General features: G+C 46.7%; 1 protein-coding gene across 2 annotated transcripts in view; it reads right to left on the bottom strand.

Annotated features, from left to right (window-relative positions):
* CACNA2D2 (calcium voltage-gated channel auxiliary subunit alpha2delta 2) overlaps positions 1–16,311 on the bottom strand; it is a 211,778-nt gene extending 195,467 nt beyond the window's left edge. For both annotated transcript variants that reach the window (XM_036390790.2, XM_036390792.2), the window contains exon 1: positions 15,979–16,311. In XM_036390790.2, coding sequence (XP_036246683.1) covers positions 15,979–16,103 — 125 coding nt within the window. In that variant the 5' untranslated portion in view covers positions 16,104–16,311. The remainder of the gene's footprint in view (positions 1–15,978) is intronic.
* Between the last annotated feature and the right edge of the window lie 1,793 nt (positions 16,312–18,104).

Below are 18,104 nucleotides of genomic sequence, written 5' to 3'. Positions count from 1 at the left end.
TGCATTTGTTTTCACTGAATTTCATTTTGCTGATATCCAGCTCGCCATTCAATTTTTCTAGATCATTTTGAATTCTGGTAATGCCTTTCAGAGTACATCCAACCCCTCCTAGCTCAGTGTCGCCTGCAAATTTTATAAGCATATTTCTTATTCCATTGCTTAAGTTATTAATGAAACTATTGAAGAAAAGCAGGTCCAGGGCAGATCCCTGCAGGACCCTACTTGAAATGCCCTCCCAGTATGACAAAGAGCCACGATAACTATTCTTTGAGAGCTGCGTGTCCAATCAAAATATCTTGAATTTCAAACTTTACAAAAAGCTGATTTGGAGTATTTGATATGCAAAGGAGCTGGAGGCCAAAGGATAATGCAGTGAATAATTTAAAGCCTAGGAGTAGATTTGAGGAAAATCTCAGTCTGTTGGTGGATGATTTGCCCATAGACAGAGGAAGAAGATGCCACTGAACGTGTGAGCTTGTACATTTGCCTGGCAGTGTTGGGAAAGGCCCCACACAGGCACCAGTTTCTTCTGACCAAACACGTGCACAACCTCTCACCGATACAGCAATGAAAAGAACAAATGGCAAAGCAAGCACAGCAGGTATTTTTTGCAGACCACAGGGCAGAGGATAGCCTTTTGCCAAAAGGCCCTTCCAGCCTTGAACCCAGTACACAACCAGGACCATAACAAACAAAATAAGCCAAAGGCAATGGCTATCAGCACTGGAGCAACACTGGTGACACCAGCAGTATCCTACCCACAACAAGTAACTGTTTTTTTCAGAGCCCAACTAACACAATGCCTTAGCCTCCCTGCTTTTTTGGAAAGTCTGCTCTCAGTTTACATCTGGGAACTCTGTTTCCATGGCACACTTGCTGATGTGCATCAGGAGCAAGAGCAGCCCATGGCTTCTTTGCACCATCTTCGCACTCTCGTCGCACAGGATTAGAACTGGGCTCCTTATCTCAAAGCCTGTCACAAATCTAGACTTGAAACACAATGAATTAATAAATAAGTGAATAGGTGTCAGTTTTATGGAGCACACTACCAGCATAAATTTCACCCAATGCAGCCACTTGTCATTTTCAGCACCCCTTGAGACCCCAATGGCTGATAACTCTTGCACGTCACTTTGCAAGCCATTAAACAGATGAAATTTTATGATAAAACCTCCCTCCTCTCTGTCTCCTGTTTTACAGATGCAATCTGAGTGGAGGCTGAAGAGATCCCATCCCCCACAGCAAAGATAAGGTTACAGAGGGTAGGTCTTAGTAAGGATTTTGCAAGCTGCATGAATTATTAAAGTCCTTTATGATATAATGACAGACATATCAGGTTATTTGTTTATTCTGTGTATAATTCATGACTCTCTTGGGAACTTGACAGAAGTAAGATCGCTTGTTGCATCTTCTTGTTCATTCCAGTAAATCCTCATCACCAGATGGAAGGCTGAGCCACCCCTGAAGACAAAACAGCCACAACTTACAGGACCTGTACCTGGGGCTGGAGATGGGAGAGGTTTTTACTCAGCCTGGAGACAAAGTGAAGCTGTGATTGAGTATGTCAGGCTGGATGGCTGGAAGACGACAGTCTGGCAGTGTTTCTCTATCATGCCATCAGAACAGTGCCCTCTAAAGCACATGCAAACAACTTTATGATTACATGCTGTGAGTTGCCCTGTGCTCCTCCATCACTGCTGAGCAATAGTAGGACCATCCAAGCTGACGCAGGCTTTTATAAGACTTTAGGATAGTTCACAACCTCCCCCTCCTGGCTACTCAAACAGTGTGATACTGGACAAAGCAAACAATTCACCTTGTTTGGGTCATTTTTCTAGAGTCTGGTCAAGATATTGGGCAAAGCATGATAAAGAGGTGCCACATCTTGATGGCTGGAATTGAGTTTTGAATACATACATTGTAGTCATTTCTTAATTGCTAAGCATGCTGCTCAAAGGGTGAGGGAGATATGAAGCTGCAGCAGGAAAACAGGAAATGAAGGATTGACTGGAGCCCCTGGCAAGAAAGAGCTTCCCGACACTCAAGACTGTCCACCTGGTGATGTTTCTACTGCCAGGAAGAGTCAAGTCAACTCATGGAGAGTTGCAGCAAAACAAAGGTGGCCAAAGTGCCAACAGCACAATGTAAACTCTTACCAGCCACTTGACACCAGAGGACTGCTTTCAGCATCCACCCTGCCCATGGCAGATTTCAGCTGATCAGAAACAAACTTGGCACAAATGATCAATCTGATCACGTAACAACAAGCAAGGAGTTTGGTGGAGGACTACTGACTAGTCAGAACTCTGCTGAATTTGTGTCAGCAGTTTCCCTGCTTACCAAGAAGAGATGCCATTAAACTCTGCCACAAAGACCTCCTGCTACCAGAAGCTATTTAGGAACATCCATTGTCATTGCTTCAGCCTCAAACCATGTCAGTCCAAGTCTCCTGGGGTTTTTGGAGTAGCCTCTCACAGCACCATATGTAACATTCTGCAGGGGTTTCTGGGCATCACTGTCATTCCATCTCTATCTAGTTAAACCCCCCACCTTAAACAAGCCCTCTCCACACCATCCCCCTACCTGAGAGTTCCTGGCTCCTAAGAGAGCATTATAATCATTGTTATTATAAAGCACTTAGCGATGCTCGTTTATTGCATCTCTCACCAGCCAAACACCCAGAACCCTGTTATTTCAAATGCAGTTGCCTTCATTTGCAGAAGCTCTTCATTGTATTAGTCCCTTTCAGGAATAAAAGAAAAAAGGGATGGGGGTGGAGAGCATTAAAAAAAATAAATAGCAGTTTACTGCATTTTATACCATTACCTCACTACTTTGTGATACACATCTAAAAGCTGTCTGTAAGACCTTTCCTGCTGTAAGGTGGCATCCAGACAAGCTCTGAAGCAGACAGAGTGGAAACATGAAGCCCAGTTCAGCTGTCCCAGTACTGCTGCATCACCCAGAGCATAACAGCAACAGGGATGAAGCTGCCAGCTTTCACAGGTCACCTCCTCTCTCCTTCTCCCTGTCCAACTGGGACAAAGACTGCTCTCTCCACAGGGAAAAAACATCTACATATCACTCTGAAAAGTAATACAAGTCTGTTCCTCTGAAAAGGACACAAATCTGTATAAATGGAGGTGTCTGAACCACACTGGGAATACTCAGAAGGTGCCAAAGGATTTGCTGTACATGGAAAGGATGCTGAGCTATCAGGCTCAGTTTCCCCATCTCCAGCCACAGCCAGCTTTTCACACTGAAAAGAATTCACCTCCTGTCCTGGAGGACCCCATAAAAGGAAGATCAACAGTAAACTGCCAAATCCTCCTAATATGTCCAACAATAATATCTTCCATCTTTTTCAGGAGGGGAGACTGGAGCTACCAAGGTGAAGCAGTAGTCTCAAACCCTGACAGACTTTTGGGAACAGAGTCAAAACTGCAGCTCAGCCTCCTGATGCTAACTTTGATGTCTGCCCTTGGAAGACAGCAGTGGAACACCAAAGCAAGAAACTCATACACCTATGGGTACCCCAGAGCAGGTTTGCTCCCAGCCCTCACACACAGTATGCTCACATGTAACTGGAATTGAGGATTATGCAATAATTCTCTTTTCTGCTTGAGCATCAACATTAGACTCAAAACCTCCTGACATCCCAACACCCCATGAAGAGAATGTCTTGGACATTTTCCTGTAAGAGAGAAAAATCCCAGTCTCTAATGTGGTCCTCTCAATGGGGCCTGTGACATCACCAGCCCCTTTCTGTTCAGAATAATGACTTCTTCCACACGCCAAGAGATTTGAAATTACCTGTGAAATATATTTCCCTAGGCACAGGCTCAAGAAGCATGTAAATTACCCAGCTTAATGGCCTCCAGAATTTCTCTCCAGGACACATATAGAGAGCAGGAAATGTTCAGATGGTATCTCAGGTACTGTCCAAGGGGTTAAATGTCCAAGGGATGGTCAGGATACAGCCCTACAGCTTGCCCAGTAACTGGTCCCACTGGTGAGCACTTGCCACAAGGAGGCAATAAGCATAAGATCCAATTCTAAATGACTGCCTCATCAGCACAAAAATATAATTTTAAAGAGAGTATTTCTTGGGAAAGGTGCCTATCCATAATTTACATGGTACAAAGAGCCAACATAGGGCTTATGCAGCAGAAGACACCCATTTAATTTGGAGAAGTCCAGTGCTGAGCACTCAGCAGCAAAGCCTCTTGCCCTCTGACTGCACAGAGAACAGCACTGCCCAAGCTTTGATGTTCAGGCATTTGCCAGGGAACAGTGTCCTTCAGAGAAGCTTTTCATCCACAAGGACAGTTCCCATCTTCCCAACAGCAAAGAAAGGGACAGACACTTTCCCTGGAGTCCAAATCCTCCTGCCCCCGTTTTCTGTTCTTGCATCTCAATCTGATGTCTTGTTAGTACATAGTAGAACAAACATTTATCCCACAACCAAGAGCATGGATTCATTTCAAGGAACAGAGGAGGAGGAGTTCTGTGATCTGGTTGCATTTTCTACTCCACCACTGACTTACTGGAGTGTCTGAAACTCTCATTTCAGCAGCAAAAGGAGCAATAGGGAAATGCAAGTGCTGTTACTAAGCACATGTACAAAACCACAACAAGGAGGGGAAGATGGAGAGCAGGACAAGATGCTCACAGTGCAATGGGGAGGGGATGGCAGGGGGAACAGTCCCAAGGGCATCATGAAAGAATTACCTGTCTCCCCAGGGAACAAGCCTGAGGCACACATGCTCTGCTCCTGATGCTTGCCAAGAATGACAGGTTGGTCACCTTTTAACACACAGTGGACAGAAAGTAGGCCAGAAGGTCAACTGGGGATAAGAAAACACCTGGAAGATAGGCCTGGCAATTGAAAAATGGGCCACATTGCTCAGTGTAAACCTCCTCAGAGCAAAGGTGTAAGACAAGGTCCTTGCTGAGACTCTTTCAAAGTGAGAACCTGCCCTCATTCCCAGCCACAGCCATCTTGCTAACCCACATACTGCCAGAAGCTGTGGTATCACAGCAAGATTAACACAGAAGCAATTTTAACAAACAGCAATTTCTAAGCTAATTTCCTCACTCACAAGTGTGCCACTGAGGGCTGAAGTCCGTCTGGACCTCTCAGAGCTATCTGTGCTCAGGATTAACTATACATCACTGCCAGTAATGCCAGCACTCTGCTACTCAGAAACTATTAGAAGATAAATATTAAACCTCAATATCATAGCAGCAGAAAAAAATGAGGAATGTCATTGTAATAAATACTGTAACCAAGCCAAATGAGGAAGCAAGGTTAGTTTCATGTGGAAAATGAGACACAAAAAATAGAATATACTTGGAATAGTCCTTGCTTTGCTCATGGGATCTGGACTTCTGTGCAATGAACATCACAAACTTCAGAGCAGTTCAACAAACTGTGATTCAGGACTGCAGGTTGGCAATTGCAGGATGAAACAGGGCTCTGGCCACCAATTCCACCCAGCCCTGAAGCACCAGGCGTTGCACATGAATCCTGCATTTAACATAGATCGTTACATGGAGAAACTGTAGGTCCACCATTACTTGTGGCCCCAACACAGGCCTCAGGTAATGCAGCTGGAGCATCTCACCTGCAGCCCAGGCAGGTCCCATTTCACCACACTGCAATCACTCTGATATTCCTCCATAAGAAGGACAGCTACATTTACTACACCTTTCCTTGTCGGGTTCGGCTGTCTGTCTCTGCCCCGACACAGGTAGGGTGGTTCTTGGGTGGCACGCGTTTCAAAGGACGAGTCTGGACTCTTCAGCTTTTCGATCTTCAGATTGTTTATTGTTTCTTATCTACAAAATTTTCTGTCTGCCCAACAGAGGTCTGATCTGCAAGCAGTCACAGGCACTCTGACCACCCACGGGGCGGTCATGTCTTTTTATACTAAAATCTACGTACATAATATTTACCTTTATTTTCCAATGCCTTTCACCCATGTTAGCAAGTGCACCTTCACCATAAACCAATCCCCAAGTGCCAACATCACCACAGGAGATGGAGGACAAGAAGAAGCAAGAAGAAGGACGAGACACGCCCTGATCCCTCCATCTTGTCTCCACAACCCCCCTGTACCAAAAACCTTAAAGTTTATATTTCACCCTCTAAATGTGTCCCTTTTACACCCTTCACTCTAAAGTGATTCTCATGTCCTCAAATTCTTGTTACTTCTGTGGATGGATCAAAATCAAGCCACCAAACACTCTTGGCAACATTCCAGGATTTTCGAGACCCCCCAAGGGTTCTCCTGGCATCTCTGGACATCGGGAACGATGTGCTGAGATCCCACATTTCCTTTCTGCAGCTGTTTGGTTTTCTCTGAAAGCAACCTCACGTACAAGAGCCCTCATGTTATCCAGTGAGATCTGAGAACAACAGGAATGGTACAAACACAGCAATAAGTAGATTTAATTAAGAATGAAAGTCAACTATTATGCCAGCTACCATAAAAACACTGTATTATTTTTTTTTCCTGGCAACCTGCACTTCCACCAGCCAGCTGTGACTCCAGAGAACAGGATGGGGTCTGGCAGCCACTCCTCAATGGAAAGGTAACTGGCCATGCACTCAGCTGCCTGCGTCCCCAAATAAGTGACATTTATTAAGAGGCCCTTATGAAATAAAAAAGGCAAGGCTGCTTTCAGCACACATAATCACATTCACAAACTGCACGAACCAGCAGTGCTTTCAGCACAAGGATTCACTTGGAATGGCATCAAGAGGAGAAGGGCAGAAAAAGAAGATTCCCACACAACAGTGTGGCAACACAGGCAGTGCTCCATGCAGAGCACCAGCCTTGGGATGCATCCTCACCTCTGGCTTGGTAACACTGCCTGCTCCAGGAAACACAGCCCAGTGAGGCTGGCATGAAAAGGGGCAAGAGGGGAAAAGGTAAGGGCAAGCTCAGCAGTGACAGTGCTGAAGTGAGACGTCATGTCAAAACGTGGCTGTCAGAGCCCTTTCATACCCAGCTGCTCTGTCCTCATGTCTGGGCAGGGAGCACAGGGAAGCAGGGGGAAAGTGAGGGTGTAAATTCACCTGTGGAAGGAGCCACTTCACATGAAAAAGAGCCCCAAGCACCTAGCAGACAGCTGAGGTGAGACAGAGCTGGTTAGATTTTTCTCTGCAGTAAAGGCGAGATCACAACAAATAAACATAGCAAGGAGCAAGTGACACAGAAGGGTTCCATTTAGCCTTAAGATGATGGGTAAAAAGGTGGTATTGATGTCAGAAATGCCAACACAACATTTTTGCTGCTGGGTCAAACAGGCGGGCAGGTGCTAAATGGGGTTACTTGGAAGCTGAGACCAAAGCATCAGCAGACAGTAGATGTGTTAGCTGCCTTTCTTTTCTCCACCTCACCATAAAAATCCTACCAGAAGCAACCACAAGTACCACCATATTTAAAAGTTAAAAGACAAACGCCTGAAAGTTATCTTGCGCATAATCCCACAAGCATCATTACATCAGGGATGAATTTGTCCCAGTATTTTTAAAATTTTCTTGACAATCCTCAGCTTTTAAACCTACACAGCAGAGTACAGCACACAAGACTTGACAACAGCAATTTTTTCTGCATTGTAACAAGCCTAACATCAGGAATGGCTCAATCAGAAAGCACACAGCCAAGGGGGGGCATGAGAGCATCCCTACACACAGAGAAGGTCCCTTTTGGTCTATGCTCTTTGAAGTGCTGTTATTCTGTAGGAGGCAAAATAATGTCATCAGTTTGGTAACTGATCAACAATTATTAAGACTTTCCAGCAAACAAAAACAGAATAAATAAAAGTAAGAACTGCATGAAGAGAAAAATATTGATTTTTTTTTCATACTCATGTAATCTTCCCTCCTTCTCAGAGCAGGCAGAGGATGAGGGGAAAGCAGAGGAGTGCCCAGGATGCTTTGATGCATGCCTAGCTCACTGTCCTGAAACCCTTTTCAGCTGGATGGCCTTGAATAATTAAATGCTTTTACTTCCACCCTTTTCTTCCCCATGTGTGCATGACACACTGCTGCAGAAAGTTAACTTTCACCTGGGCAAGGAGCATCCCTCTCCCTGCAGAGGTACTGAAAGCACAAGAGCCCACACAATACTTCCCACACACACTGATCCCAAGAATGTGACACTACAGTGAACACTTAGCAGAGACCTCTAATTTACAGGACTGCCTCAGACATGAGGAAATGGCACTTCAGCTCCTTCTGGGTCTACTGAGTTTGTTATGGAGCAATAAAAAGACGTTCAACCACTCACAGCCCAGAATCTGACTCAATCTGCAACACCTGATAAAGTTGAACATTAAGTGCTTTGCTTGGCTTAAGTCTGTCTCTGTTTTGGTGTTCATGTCACAGCTGCCAAAAATCTGCCTGTAAAACCCACTATATGTTAGAAATGCAAACAAAGCACCGCATTCCTGATCCTCCCTGTTTCATACTGTACAGAAAGTGTTTATTAGCCACAATAGAGAGATATTACATGAAAATTAATAGATGCAAGAATTCGAATACAAGAATATCTCTGGTTCAACAGAAATTACAGAGAGCTTTATATATTTCTTTATATATATTTGTGAAGGGTAAGTAGCTTATACAAGGTTAGCTCTAAAAATTATTTAGATATATGCCCCTTGTTTTGCTGTTTGGAGAATGAATGTGAACTCAGACTTTAGATATGGGATTCTTCTGGACTGCAGAATATTAAGTGCCCGCTGGAGAAGAAACAGAGCCTGACAGCAAACTGGCAGCTTGTGACGAAAGTTGAAGAACCCAGCTCTGTTATGAGTTGAGAAGCATTGGTATTTATAAGGAGAATCATATCCTCATTTGTCACTTCAGTGGAGATGGATACAATACTTTCCCAATTCTTTCCCAATTCCACCGTTTAAGAGCTGACTTTGTGCTTGCAAGGCCAAGAGGCTCAGAAGCCCAAAGGCACGGGGCAGGCTCTATGTACCAACAAATCAGGTGCACAGTGGCAGCCACACCAGGAACCTGTGCTGCAGCACTAACTTTTAGCACTGAAATGGTGTTGCAGCAGGGATTGCAGCAAGCCCACGCGCTGCTGCCAGGACTCCGACTGTTACTGCCCTCGCTCTCCGTGTTAGACAACACTGACTCAATGCTCCTGTGGACACACATGTTCCAGGTTATCCTGAGCAAACCCCTCTGGTCAACAGCCACATGCTCTGCACACTTCCAAGCCTCTCAGCTGCTGAATGCCACACAGAAAAGCCTGGCCAGCTCTGGCTTGAGTAAAAGAAGACTGGAACTTGAATAAGAAAACCTCACCAAAATGAGTATGTACTTTGACCAAACTACCCCTGCAAACAGCATTTCTACAGATGGGAAGCAGCCGGTATTTTGGTCATGAGATTTTCACCCTGCTCTGTCCTTGTGTCTGTGCTCTCCATCCTTTCCACCCCCACCCTTCCCTGAAGCATAGGCTGCTTTCTAACACTACACGGATACTTGCTCCAATGCACAGCATGATCTAACTAATTCGCACTTCATTGCTCTGCACACCTCATCATTTGCACATGAAAACAGCAGTCTCTCTCGATCCCTCCACTTGCTGCCTATTTCTTCCTCCTCCTCCTCTATCCCCCACCTCCAGTACCTCCTCAGAACAACTCCACTACGGAAGCTGCAGTGAAGAGGCTCACATTACCAGGACTCCATTGCTTTTACAAAATTTACTAGTGTGCTGTGAAACCTCATAAATAATTCAAGATAGACAACCTTTGTCAGGTAAATGAACGTGTCTTTGTACTGCATTACTCCCGGGTTTTCTACCAGTGATACTCACTGTAGGCACAACCCGTATTGATTCAGGAATTCCCCAAGTGTCACTGTGGGAAAGGGTAGAACAGTTTTCACACCAGCAGAAGCCAAGGATACCCAAAGTCTATCCAGGGCTTCAGGGGACTCAGAACAGAAACCCACTGGTGCAGATGTAGCTCCAGCCTAGTCTGTGCAAAGCACAGCTCCATCCCCACTCTTCAAGGACAGTGAAAGAAGGAACAAGGTCGAGGGAGGCAAGAGACATTCTTATTATAGAACTCCTTTTCATTGTAAGAACTTCAGGGATTCTGACATACACCAGAGCTAAAAATCATGTTGCATCCTGTATTTATTGCGTTTAATTCTACGCACAATCAGTGGAGTCGCTGCACAAAGAGATAGGCAAACTCAACTGCTGTTTTGACAACTGTGCCCAAGGCTCTACCATCATTATTGACCTAGATGGTTTATATGGCATTTAGCACCCAATCTGATTGCTGTCAGCAATTATCTCCTCCGGAGTTCTCAGTCCCAACTAGACGTGCGGGAGGAGAATTGATCCTGGTTCTCCTGAAAGGCAGTCTCACACAGCCTTGGGAGCAGCTGTGCTGTACAACAGCTCCTGCCCTGTCCCCCACCAGACTGAGCAGCAGCTTCCGAGGAGGTGGCACAGTAGCCTAATCAAAAGCAAGGATAACGACCTTGTGATGAGTTAATGAATAGATACAGAAACCACAGACTGTGCACCCTTTGTCTGGCCTCACTTCGTTCAGATCCTTGTGTCTCTCGCCCTGCAGCCCTTTCATCCGTAACAAGATCATCTGGTTAAATATCCCCATCACTCACACATCAGTCAATTCGAGAAACAAGTTGCTTTACAGAGGAAGAATGAATCCTTTGGTCTGCATAAACACCTTTTAGTTCTCATTGTATTTATGACCAAAATATAATGGCTGAGACAGAATGGGAAGGGTTGTAGGAAAACTGTCAAAGTAATGAAGGAAATCTACATGCGTTCTGCAAAAGATCAAATAATTCAACCTAAAGAAAACCATGTCAATAGCTTGTTGACAGAAACTGACTCCAGTAACAACAATTTGTACAACCCCATTCCCCGTGCAACCAAGCAATAATAAACTCGAGGATGAAGGCTAGATTACAGGAACTGCTCTAAAACAACAAACTACTACCAGCACACCAGAGAGGAAAGATAATTTTGCTAACAAAACACATTTTGCTTTCAAGAGGCTCCTAGAAAAGTAAATATTGAAGCATTCAGTTCCCCTCCTTTCTTACTGAATATTTCACTCAAGTATGTTGCTTGGTAATGACTTTTGCTTTTATTTCCTCTCACTTGACTATTTCATTGGGTGAAAAAAGCATTGTCTGACTGGTACAGCGTGTGCACGTGCTCCATGCTGCAGCGTGCAGATGCCCCAGCACGCCAGCCCTCGAGAGCCATTCTGATGGCTTTTGAAGCCAAACTCCAGGCAGCTCGTTCAGGGATAAATGCTCAGGTTTCCATTCAGACCCTCCCTAACCACCTTCAGCTTTCCAGGGACTGCTGCACACACACACACAGAGCTTCTTTATAACAAAGCTGCTGAACTCTGCCTGTCAAACACCAAGCGGGAGCCCATTTCTACCCTCAGGTCCATGTGCAGGAGCCTTATTGATTTCAGTGGGAACCCACACAATTTCTCAAGAGAATTTCAATTAACAATTTCTCAATGTATACAGTTGAAAAACTCAAACTCCTGAAACCACAGTCTTGAAGGGGATGAGTGCAGGCAGGTTATGGTGTTGAGGTGCCACAGGCAAGAAAGCAGCAATGCTCTGCTCATTCTCTATGTGAGAACTGAGAAGGAAGCACTCAGAATTGGTAACAGGAATGGAGACATTTGTTTTTAAATAGCAAGAAATATTGCAAATGGCTTTTAAAAAACATTTGTTCCTCTTTGTGAGGCTCTTCTTTTACCTCTGGGAAGTTCAGGATGCCTCTGAACACCTCAAAAGGGGTTTCTGCCACCAAGCAGAGCCTGCACAGGGCTGTTGCAGGGACACTGGGGATTTGTGCCTCCACTGAGTACAAATTGTCACAGAGGCTGCTCAGCTCTCACAGGGATGGAGGGCCAGGATCTGTCAGTCACTCCTGGTGGTAGATTGCCCTCCCAGGGAGCTGTCTCTCTGCTTAGTGGAGCACAGCAGAAGACAAGCAAGGCCATCTCCCAGCTTCTCTGCTCCTTTCCAGACAAGTTCCAATGCCAAGCATCAAAACCATAATTGGAAGAGATTTTCTGACTGCACAGCAGGTGGTCAGTAGAGCAAGAGAAGGAGCTTCCTCTACATGGCACTCTGCAAACCCTAAAGCATCCAGTCCTAATAGAGTTATTTATTTCAAGCCCTGCTAGCCCAGATGTGCTATGACTACCAGCATCATTAACCTCATTTGGGGTGAAATGACAAGTACAAATCAAAATCTGCTACAAAGAAGCAACTAATTTGGAAGAGGCAGCCTCAGGCCCACCTTCCAGTGATGGTGGAAAGATATTAAGTCTTACTCTCTGAGCAGGAGTCTTCACTGCTCACTATTTGACATGAACAGGGGTAACACCTCCAGCTTGCTGCCCAAAACAACTGTCTACATCTGACAAGTGCTAAACCTGTTGGAAAAGCAGGACTGGACCATGGACACCACACTGGCACTTTCCCCTGCAGACATACCTTTCTGCTCTGCTGCCTGGTCAGAGATGCCCTGCAGAGCAGTGATGAAGCCAAGCAGACACGCAGAAATTCTGCACACACCTGCTTCCTCACAAGAAGCAAATGGCTCTCCACCCTCTAGCAGATGGCAAAATTTTTTCAAGTCCAAGTGACTAAAAGCCTTGCTGGAAAGTGAGGAGGGGGTTTGTTCTGCTCCCCAGTGGCAGCACTGGCAGCCACATTCACCAGCACTCACGTGCATGATCTCCACTAACCTGAGACAATGGCAATCCAGGTACAGGACTTCCCTGACTGACTAGGCTTTCAATTATCTCATACCAAACTGCTCAGAAATTCAAGCAGAGGTTGTTACCATGCTGCCACAGGAATCCCTCTGTGTACTATTTAAAAGAAAAATTAACTGCAACCAACAGCCTTCCGTTCCACAGCCGTTAATCCCGTTGCCCACACAGAGCACGTTCTTGTACGTGACCATTCCTAAAAGGAGCCTTGTCAGTCAGTGGCCATCACCTAACACACCCACCCCAATGGGTTTGTTCCAATCTGGGATTTTGCTTTTTAAATCTCAATGAGAAATTCCCCTTTGGACAACTGGCTGAGCCGAGCTTTCCTTAGCTCAGCATAAGATGATTAAAACCATGCTACCCGGGAGGAGAGAGATAATGTAGAACGCCAGCGATTTATCAGGGACAGAACCAAGAATCAACACACTGGCAATAATTAATACAATTGTAAACAAAAATAAAAAACCAAAAATGTTCTTTATTTTCTTCCTTTCCCCCCTTAGGCAAGATATCCTAATCGTTCACTCTGCTGCTCGCCAGAATGAAACAGTTCTGGGGCTGCTTAAAAAAGCAGCCTCATTTTTGAGAGTCCTGTAGTAAAAGATGACTTCAGTGATTTACAGAGAAAACCTCTAAAGACAAACATGTTTCTAATCAATGCTCTGAATCATTCACAAAGGTGCATTGTCCAAAGTAGGAGAAAATTAGGTGGTAATGGGAAGAATTCAGCAGCACATCTCATCAGCTCATCTCGCTCCTGGTAAATCTGCCCAAAAAATTTAAGTTATATCCAGCCTCTTTAAAATCAAGAAGGGTGCAAACAGGTAACTACTCGGGGGAACAGTCAATTGCACGGGATTGTTCAAGCCTTAGTGCCAGCTACCATCGCACTCTTTACTCCCATTAAGTATTTCCTTCCCAAGAAACAAATAATCACAGCAGCCCTAGGGCAGAGCTCACCAGGCATTTCAGCCCACAGGTTACAGCATTAACCTAGTGCCCAGCAATTGTGCATCATCATCAAATATCCATTTGTCACTTCTCTCTTCTCTGGGTTCACAGAGCAGGTCATGAGGGGAACCAAACAAGGAGGAAGGTATCAGGTCAGGTTGAGGTCTTGTGTCCCTTCTGTGTCTCTTCTCCAGATGCAGCCAGACAGCATTGATTCCCACCAGAGGCACACACACACAATTAGTGGCCTCTTCAGGATCATTTCTCTGTATTTGTAAGAAATTATGGATCTTTGTCAGCAGCTTCAGTTTTTGCTTATCTTGCCTCACTCAGTGCAGGATCAGGCCCACTCTGATAAAACCTCAGATAAGAGAGCACAGAGCTATCAAAATCTATTCTAGCAAACCCCTCCAAATTAATTGGAATAAAAATGCTTTGGTTAAAAAGCTGGCATGGTTTATTAGAATAACATAGATCATAGGGTGAGGGAATGCAAGCATATTATTTACAACTTAGAAGCCTTTTTATGTCTCGCTTAGTAGAAGAACATTCTTATAAAACTTTCTGCTGCTAGAAAGAAAACACAGCTTTGACTCACAAACTGGTACCCAAAAGAAATTTATTCTATAAATTGATACTGTGTTCTGAACTTCATAAGCAAATGCAACAACTTGCAATCCATGAAAAGCTGCTGAAATATCAAAAACATCCCACAAACTTGAGCTGTGCTTCATCAAGTACAGAATCCCCTTTGCTTCTTTAGGCATTCTCATGGAAGCAGAGCTCGTTCATGGCAGAGCAAGGCTGGATCAGGCCATAAGGCTGTGGTACTTGGAGGAGAACTGGCACGCTCCCTTTCCTCTCCTCCCCCTGTAGGTAGACATTTCTCAGGGTCTTATCCTGAAGAATTTCTGTATTTACATGACAGCAAGAAAAGGGAACCCATCGGCTCCCAAAGGTCAAAGACATTTAAAAATATGAATACGTGCCCCAAAAGAATCCAGAAGGAATCTGTCGGAATGGGAAGGATTTCGGAAAAAGCAACCCTGCCTTTGGTGAAGGCAGATATTAACACAGTAAGCTACAGCTCTCCCAAATAAACAAGAAACACTGTTTCTTCTGCCGATAAGCCTTCTTTTCAGAAGGCCTGACTACATGTTTGCAAAAATGTACTTTGAGATCAAAGACACTAATCTAAAAGGCCTTCAAAACTACTTCCTATGACATATATATATGAAATGTATTTATATTTTTAAACAAATCACAAACGACAAGACAACTGTGACATAAAGCAGTGCACATCCACTGGGGCAGCACGAAGTTAAGGGCAACACTGCTATTATTAACTCTATGTCATTGAAATCTTTCCCCCACCTTCAGAAATGCAGACTGTAAGGACGTGGTGTCAACCTTTACTTTGAATCGTCTGGATTTTTTTCAGTTTTGTGTCAACAAACCTCAGCAATTCATAACGGAGATGACAGCCTCTTAAAATACATCTCAGCAAGGTTTCCCGTGGATGTGTGGAGAGGGGCAGGTTAGGGTTACCACGGTAGGCAAGAGAGCCATCCCTGTTAGAAAATATTCCCAAACATTAACTTCTAAAGCAATTTCTTCTTCTTCAAAAAAAATCTATTTATATCCTTCCTGCAGCGACTCTCCAGTCCCCCACCCCCTCACCCAAACGAGCTGCTTTCCGACTCTCTTTCAGTAGATTACAGTCAATTTCAGTCGCTCCAGAGGGAGGGAGAGGAAGACCCGCCAGCTCGGATAGCCTGTGGAACTATCCAGCTATTATTAGTTTATGCTCAAACTCCGGTGTGCACGGCCGGTTGTGGGTACCATATTGTGTGCTTGAAACGAGGATGGGGGGGGGGGGGGGCTGGAAAATAAGTCCTTTTTGGTCTTTCCCCCCTCTCGCCACATTAAGGCTCCGACAGCCGCCCTGCGGACCGGCACCCGCCGGGGAAGTTTGCGCTTTCCAGCAACTTTGGGTCCGTTCCTCAACCCGCCGCTCCGGCGGGGAGCGGGCAGAGACCCCCGCGCCCGCCCGCATCCAGCGCGGCACCGGCAGCGCCCGCCGCGGCCCCGCCGCCGCCGCTCCCCCGCAGGCCCCGGGGCGGCCCCGCGATGCGCCACCGCGCCGGGCCGAGCCGCGGGGCGGGGGGTACCGGCCGGGGCGGCGGCACTTACGTGTGCTGCTGGGGGAAGCTGTAGCCGTGGGCGGCGGGGGCGGCGAGGAGCAGCAGCAGGGCCAGGTGGCCGCAGAGGGCCGGGGCGACGGGCGCCGCGCTGCCGGTCGGAGCCGCCATCGCCATGTTTCCATTAACGGCGCGGCGGGGAAGGGGCAGAGGCGGCCCCGCGGGGCGGCTCCCCCCGCCGCCACTCGTGCGACGAGCGCGGCAGTCCTCGGCAGGGGGGCAGCGCCGCGCCGGCTGCGGGCACCGACCGGCGGCCGCTCGCCCGCTGCCTCTCCGCGGCGGCCGGCACTGAGCACCCTGCCGAGCGCTACTTTCCCTCAAATAGGCGGCCCGGCCCGGCCCAGCCTCCTCCCCGCCCGCTCCCTCCCTCCCTCCGGCCCCCCGCGCCGCCCCGGCCCCCGCCGCCCCGCCGCCGCAGCGCATGCGCCCGGCTCCGCGCCCCCCCGCCGGTCCCGCCGCCCCCGGCTCCGCACCGGGCTGGGGCGCCCCGGCCGCGCCACCCCGCGCCCCGGCCGGGCTCCGTGCACCCACCCCGCCCCGTCTGCCCCCGCCCCGGGCACGGCCCCGCCGGAGGGTCCCCCCCGCCCCGAGCGACGAGGGACCTCGCGGCTCCTTCCCATCCTCCGCGCGCCTCTGGCACTGCCATTCCTGCCCGGGTACCGCGCTCCCCTTCGGGGCCACCTCCCGGAGGCACGGCAGCATATGGGAATCTCCAGTTATGTTTAATATAATAATAATAGCAGCTATGATTCTTTTTAAAGCACACTCTGACTTTGGGGAGCGTTCCTGAGCGTGACAGGACGTCAGACTACAAATTCTAAATAATGGAATTAATAACTACAGCCCCCAAACTGGCAGGGTTTCTGAGCCAGACTTTTGAAGGCCCAGATTTTGAAATGCTGTCTTCTGGGTAGCTGCAGCACAATTTCATCTTCCCTAAACTCAAACCCAAGCTGTTCAGCTTCGCAGGAAGTGACCACTGGCAAGGCAGGGACAGCTGGCAAAGGCAGAGGCAGGAGCACTGTTCACATGCCCTCGTCCCCAGATAACCTAAATCTGGACAATCAGGGACCAGGCAATATGTAAGCAGCACCACCTTGTCCTGTTTAACTCCAAAAAAGATGTCATGTTGGCAAAATTGCCAGATCTGGCCAGATCTCTCAAGGAAGAGCCCCATAAATTGGGCATCAGCGCTTTAAAGATGCAAAGGCACCTTGGTCCTGCCCACAGTAACAGTGCAGCAGTGGCAGGACAGGAGCTTCTGGCAGTCTGGATTGCAGCACAAAGGTTTAAAAGCCTTCCATCTTGGGAAGGGGGAAGGATTTTGACAGGGAGAAGTTGCTTCTCTGAAACACTCCCTGCCCTCCTGTTTAGAAGGAGTTTTCTTCTGCTGATGGATGGAATTGCCTCCACCCTTTGTTTCTGCTGCGGAAAGAAAGCGTTTTGGAGTTACACAGATCCAGACTCAGACTCCTGGGTACCCCAGGAATACCGAGACTGTCATCTAAACTCATGTGGTCACATCCAGGCACATCATGAGTTTCAGAGAAGAGCAGTGATGGAACATTAAGGATTTGATGCACTGACTCCAGCTCAGGCTGCTTCACAGAAACAATTCTTTTTTCAAAGAGGTAGAAAAACACTATAATTTTCCCAAGTCATGTTGGAACTCAGCAGTAAAACCCACTCCTGAACCAGAAAATAGGACTTGCAAAAACATCGGACCCTGACCTGATATGTTCAACATAGAAATTAATATGCCCAGTAATTTAATACTTCAATAAATTATTAACAAATGCTTCAGTATTCCCTCTCTAGCTTCTGTACCACGTGCAGACTAGAACTATGCTTTGCACACTCTTCAGGACATGCTCTTTTTTGCAGGTTTTGCATCCTATATTTCAACTGCACCTGCCACACAGTTTAGTCCAGGTTTGCATGGGCTGTTACAGTCAAAATCCCAGTTACTGACCTGTCATCCAGAAGTTTTCAATTTACAACCTCCAAGTGTGTTTCAGCAGTGGTAAGTGGATAATCTCTAGTGTATACATGGGAAACAGAGTGACAATAGGATAAACAGCTTGTCCTTTGCTGGCAGAGTCAGCAGCAGATAGTAAA

The sequence above is a fragment of the Molothrus ater genome, chromosome 11, assembly GCF_012460135.2.
Source record: "Molothrus ater isolate BHLD 08-10-18 breed brown headed cowbird chromosome 11, BPBGC_Mater_1.1, whole genome shotgun sequence".
Lineage (NCBI taxonomy): Eukaryota > Metazoa > Chordata > Aves > Passeriformes > Icteridae > Molothrus > Molothrus ater.
Note: the sequence above shows the minus strand (reverse complement) of the source record. Positions and strands in the feature narration are given on the sequence as shown.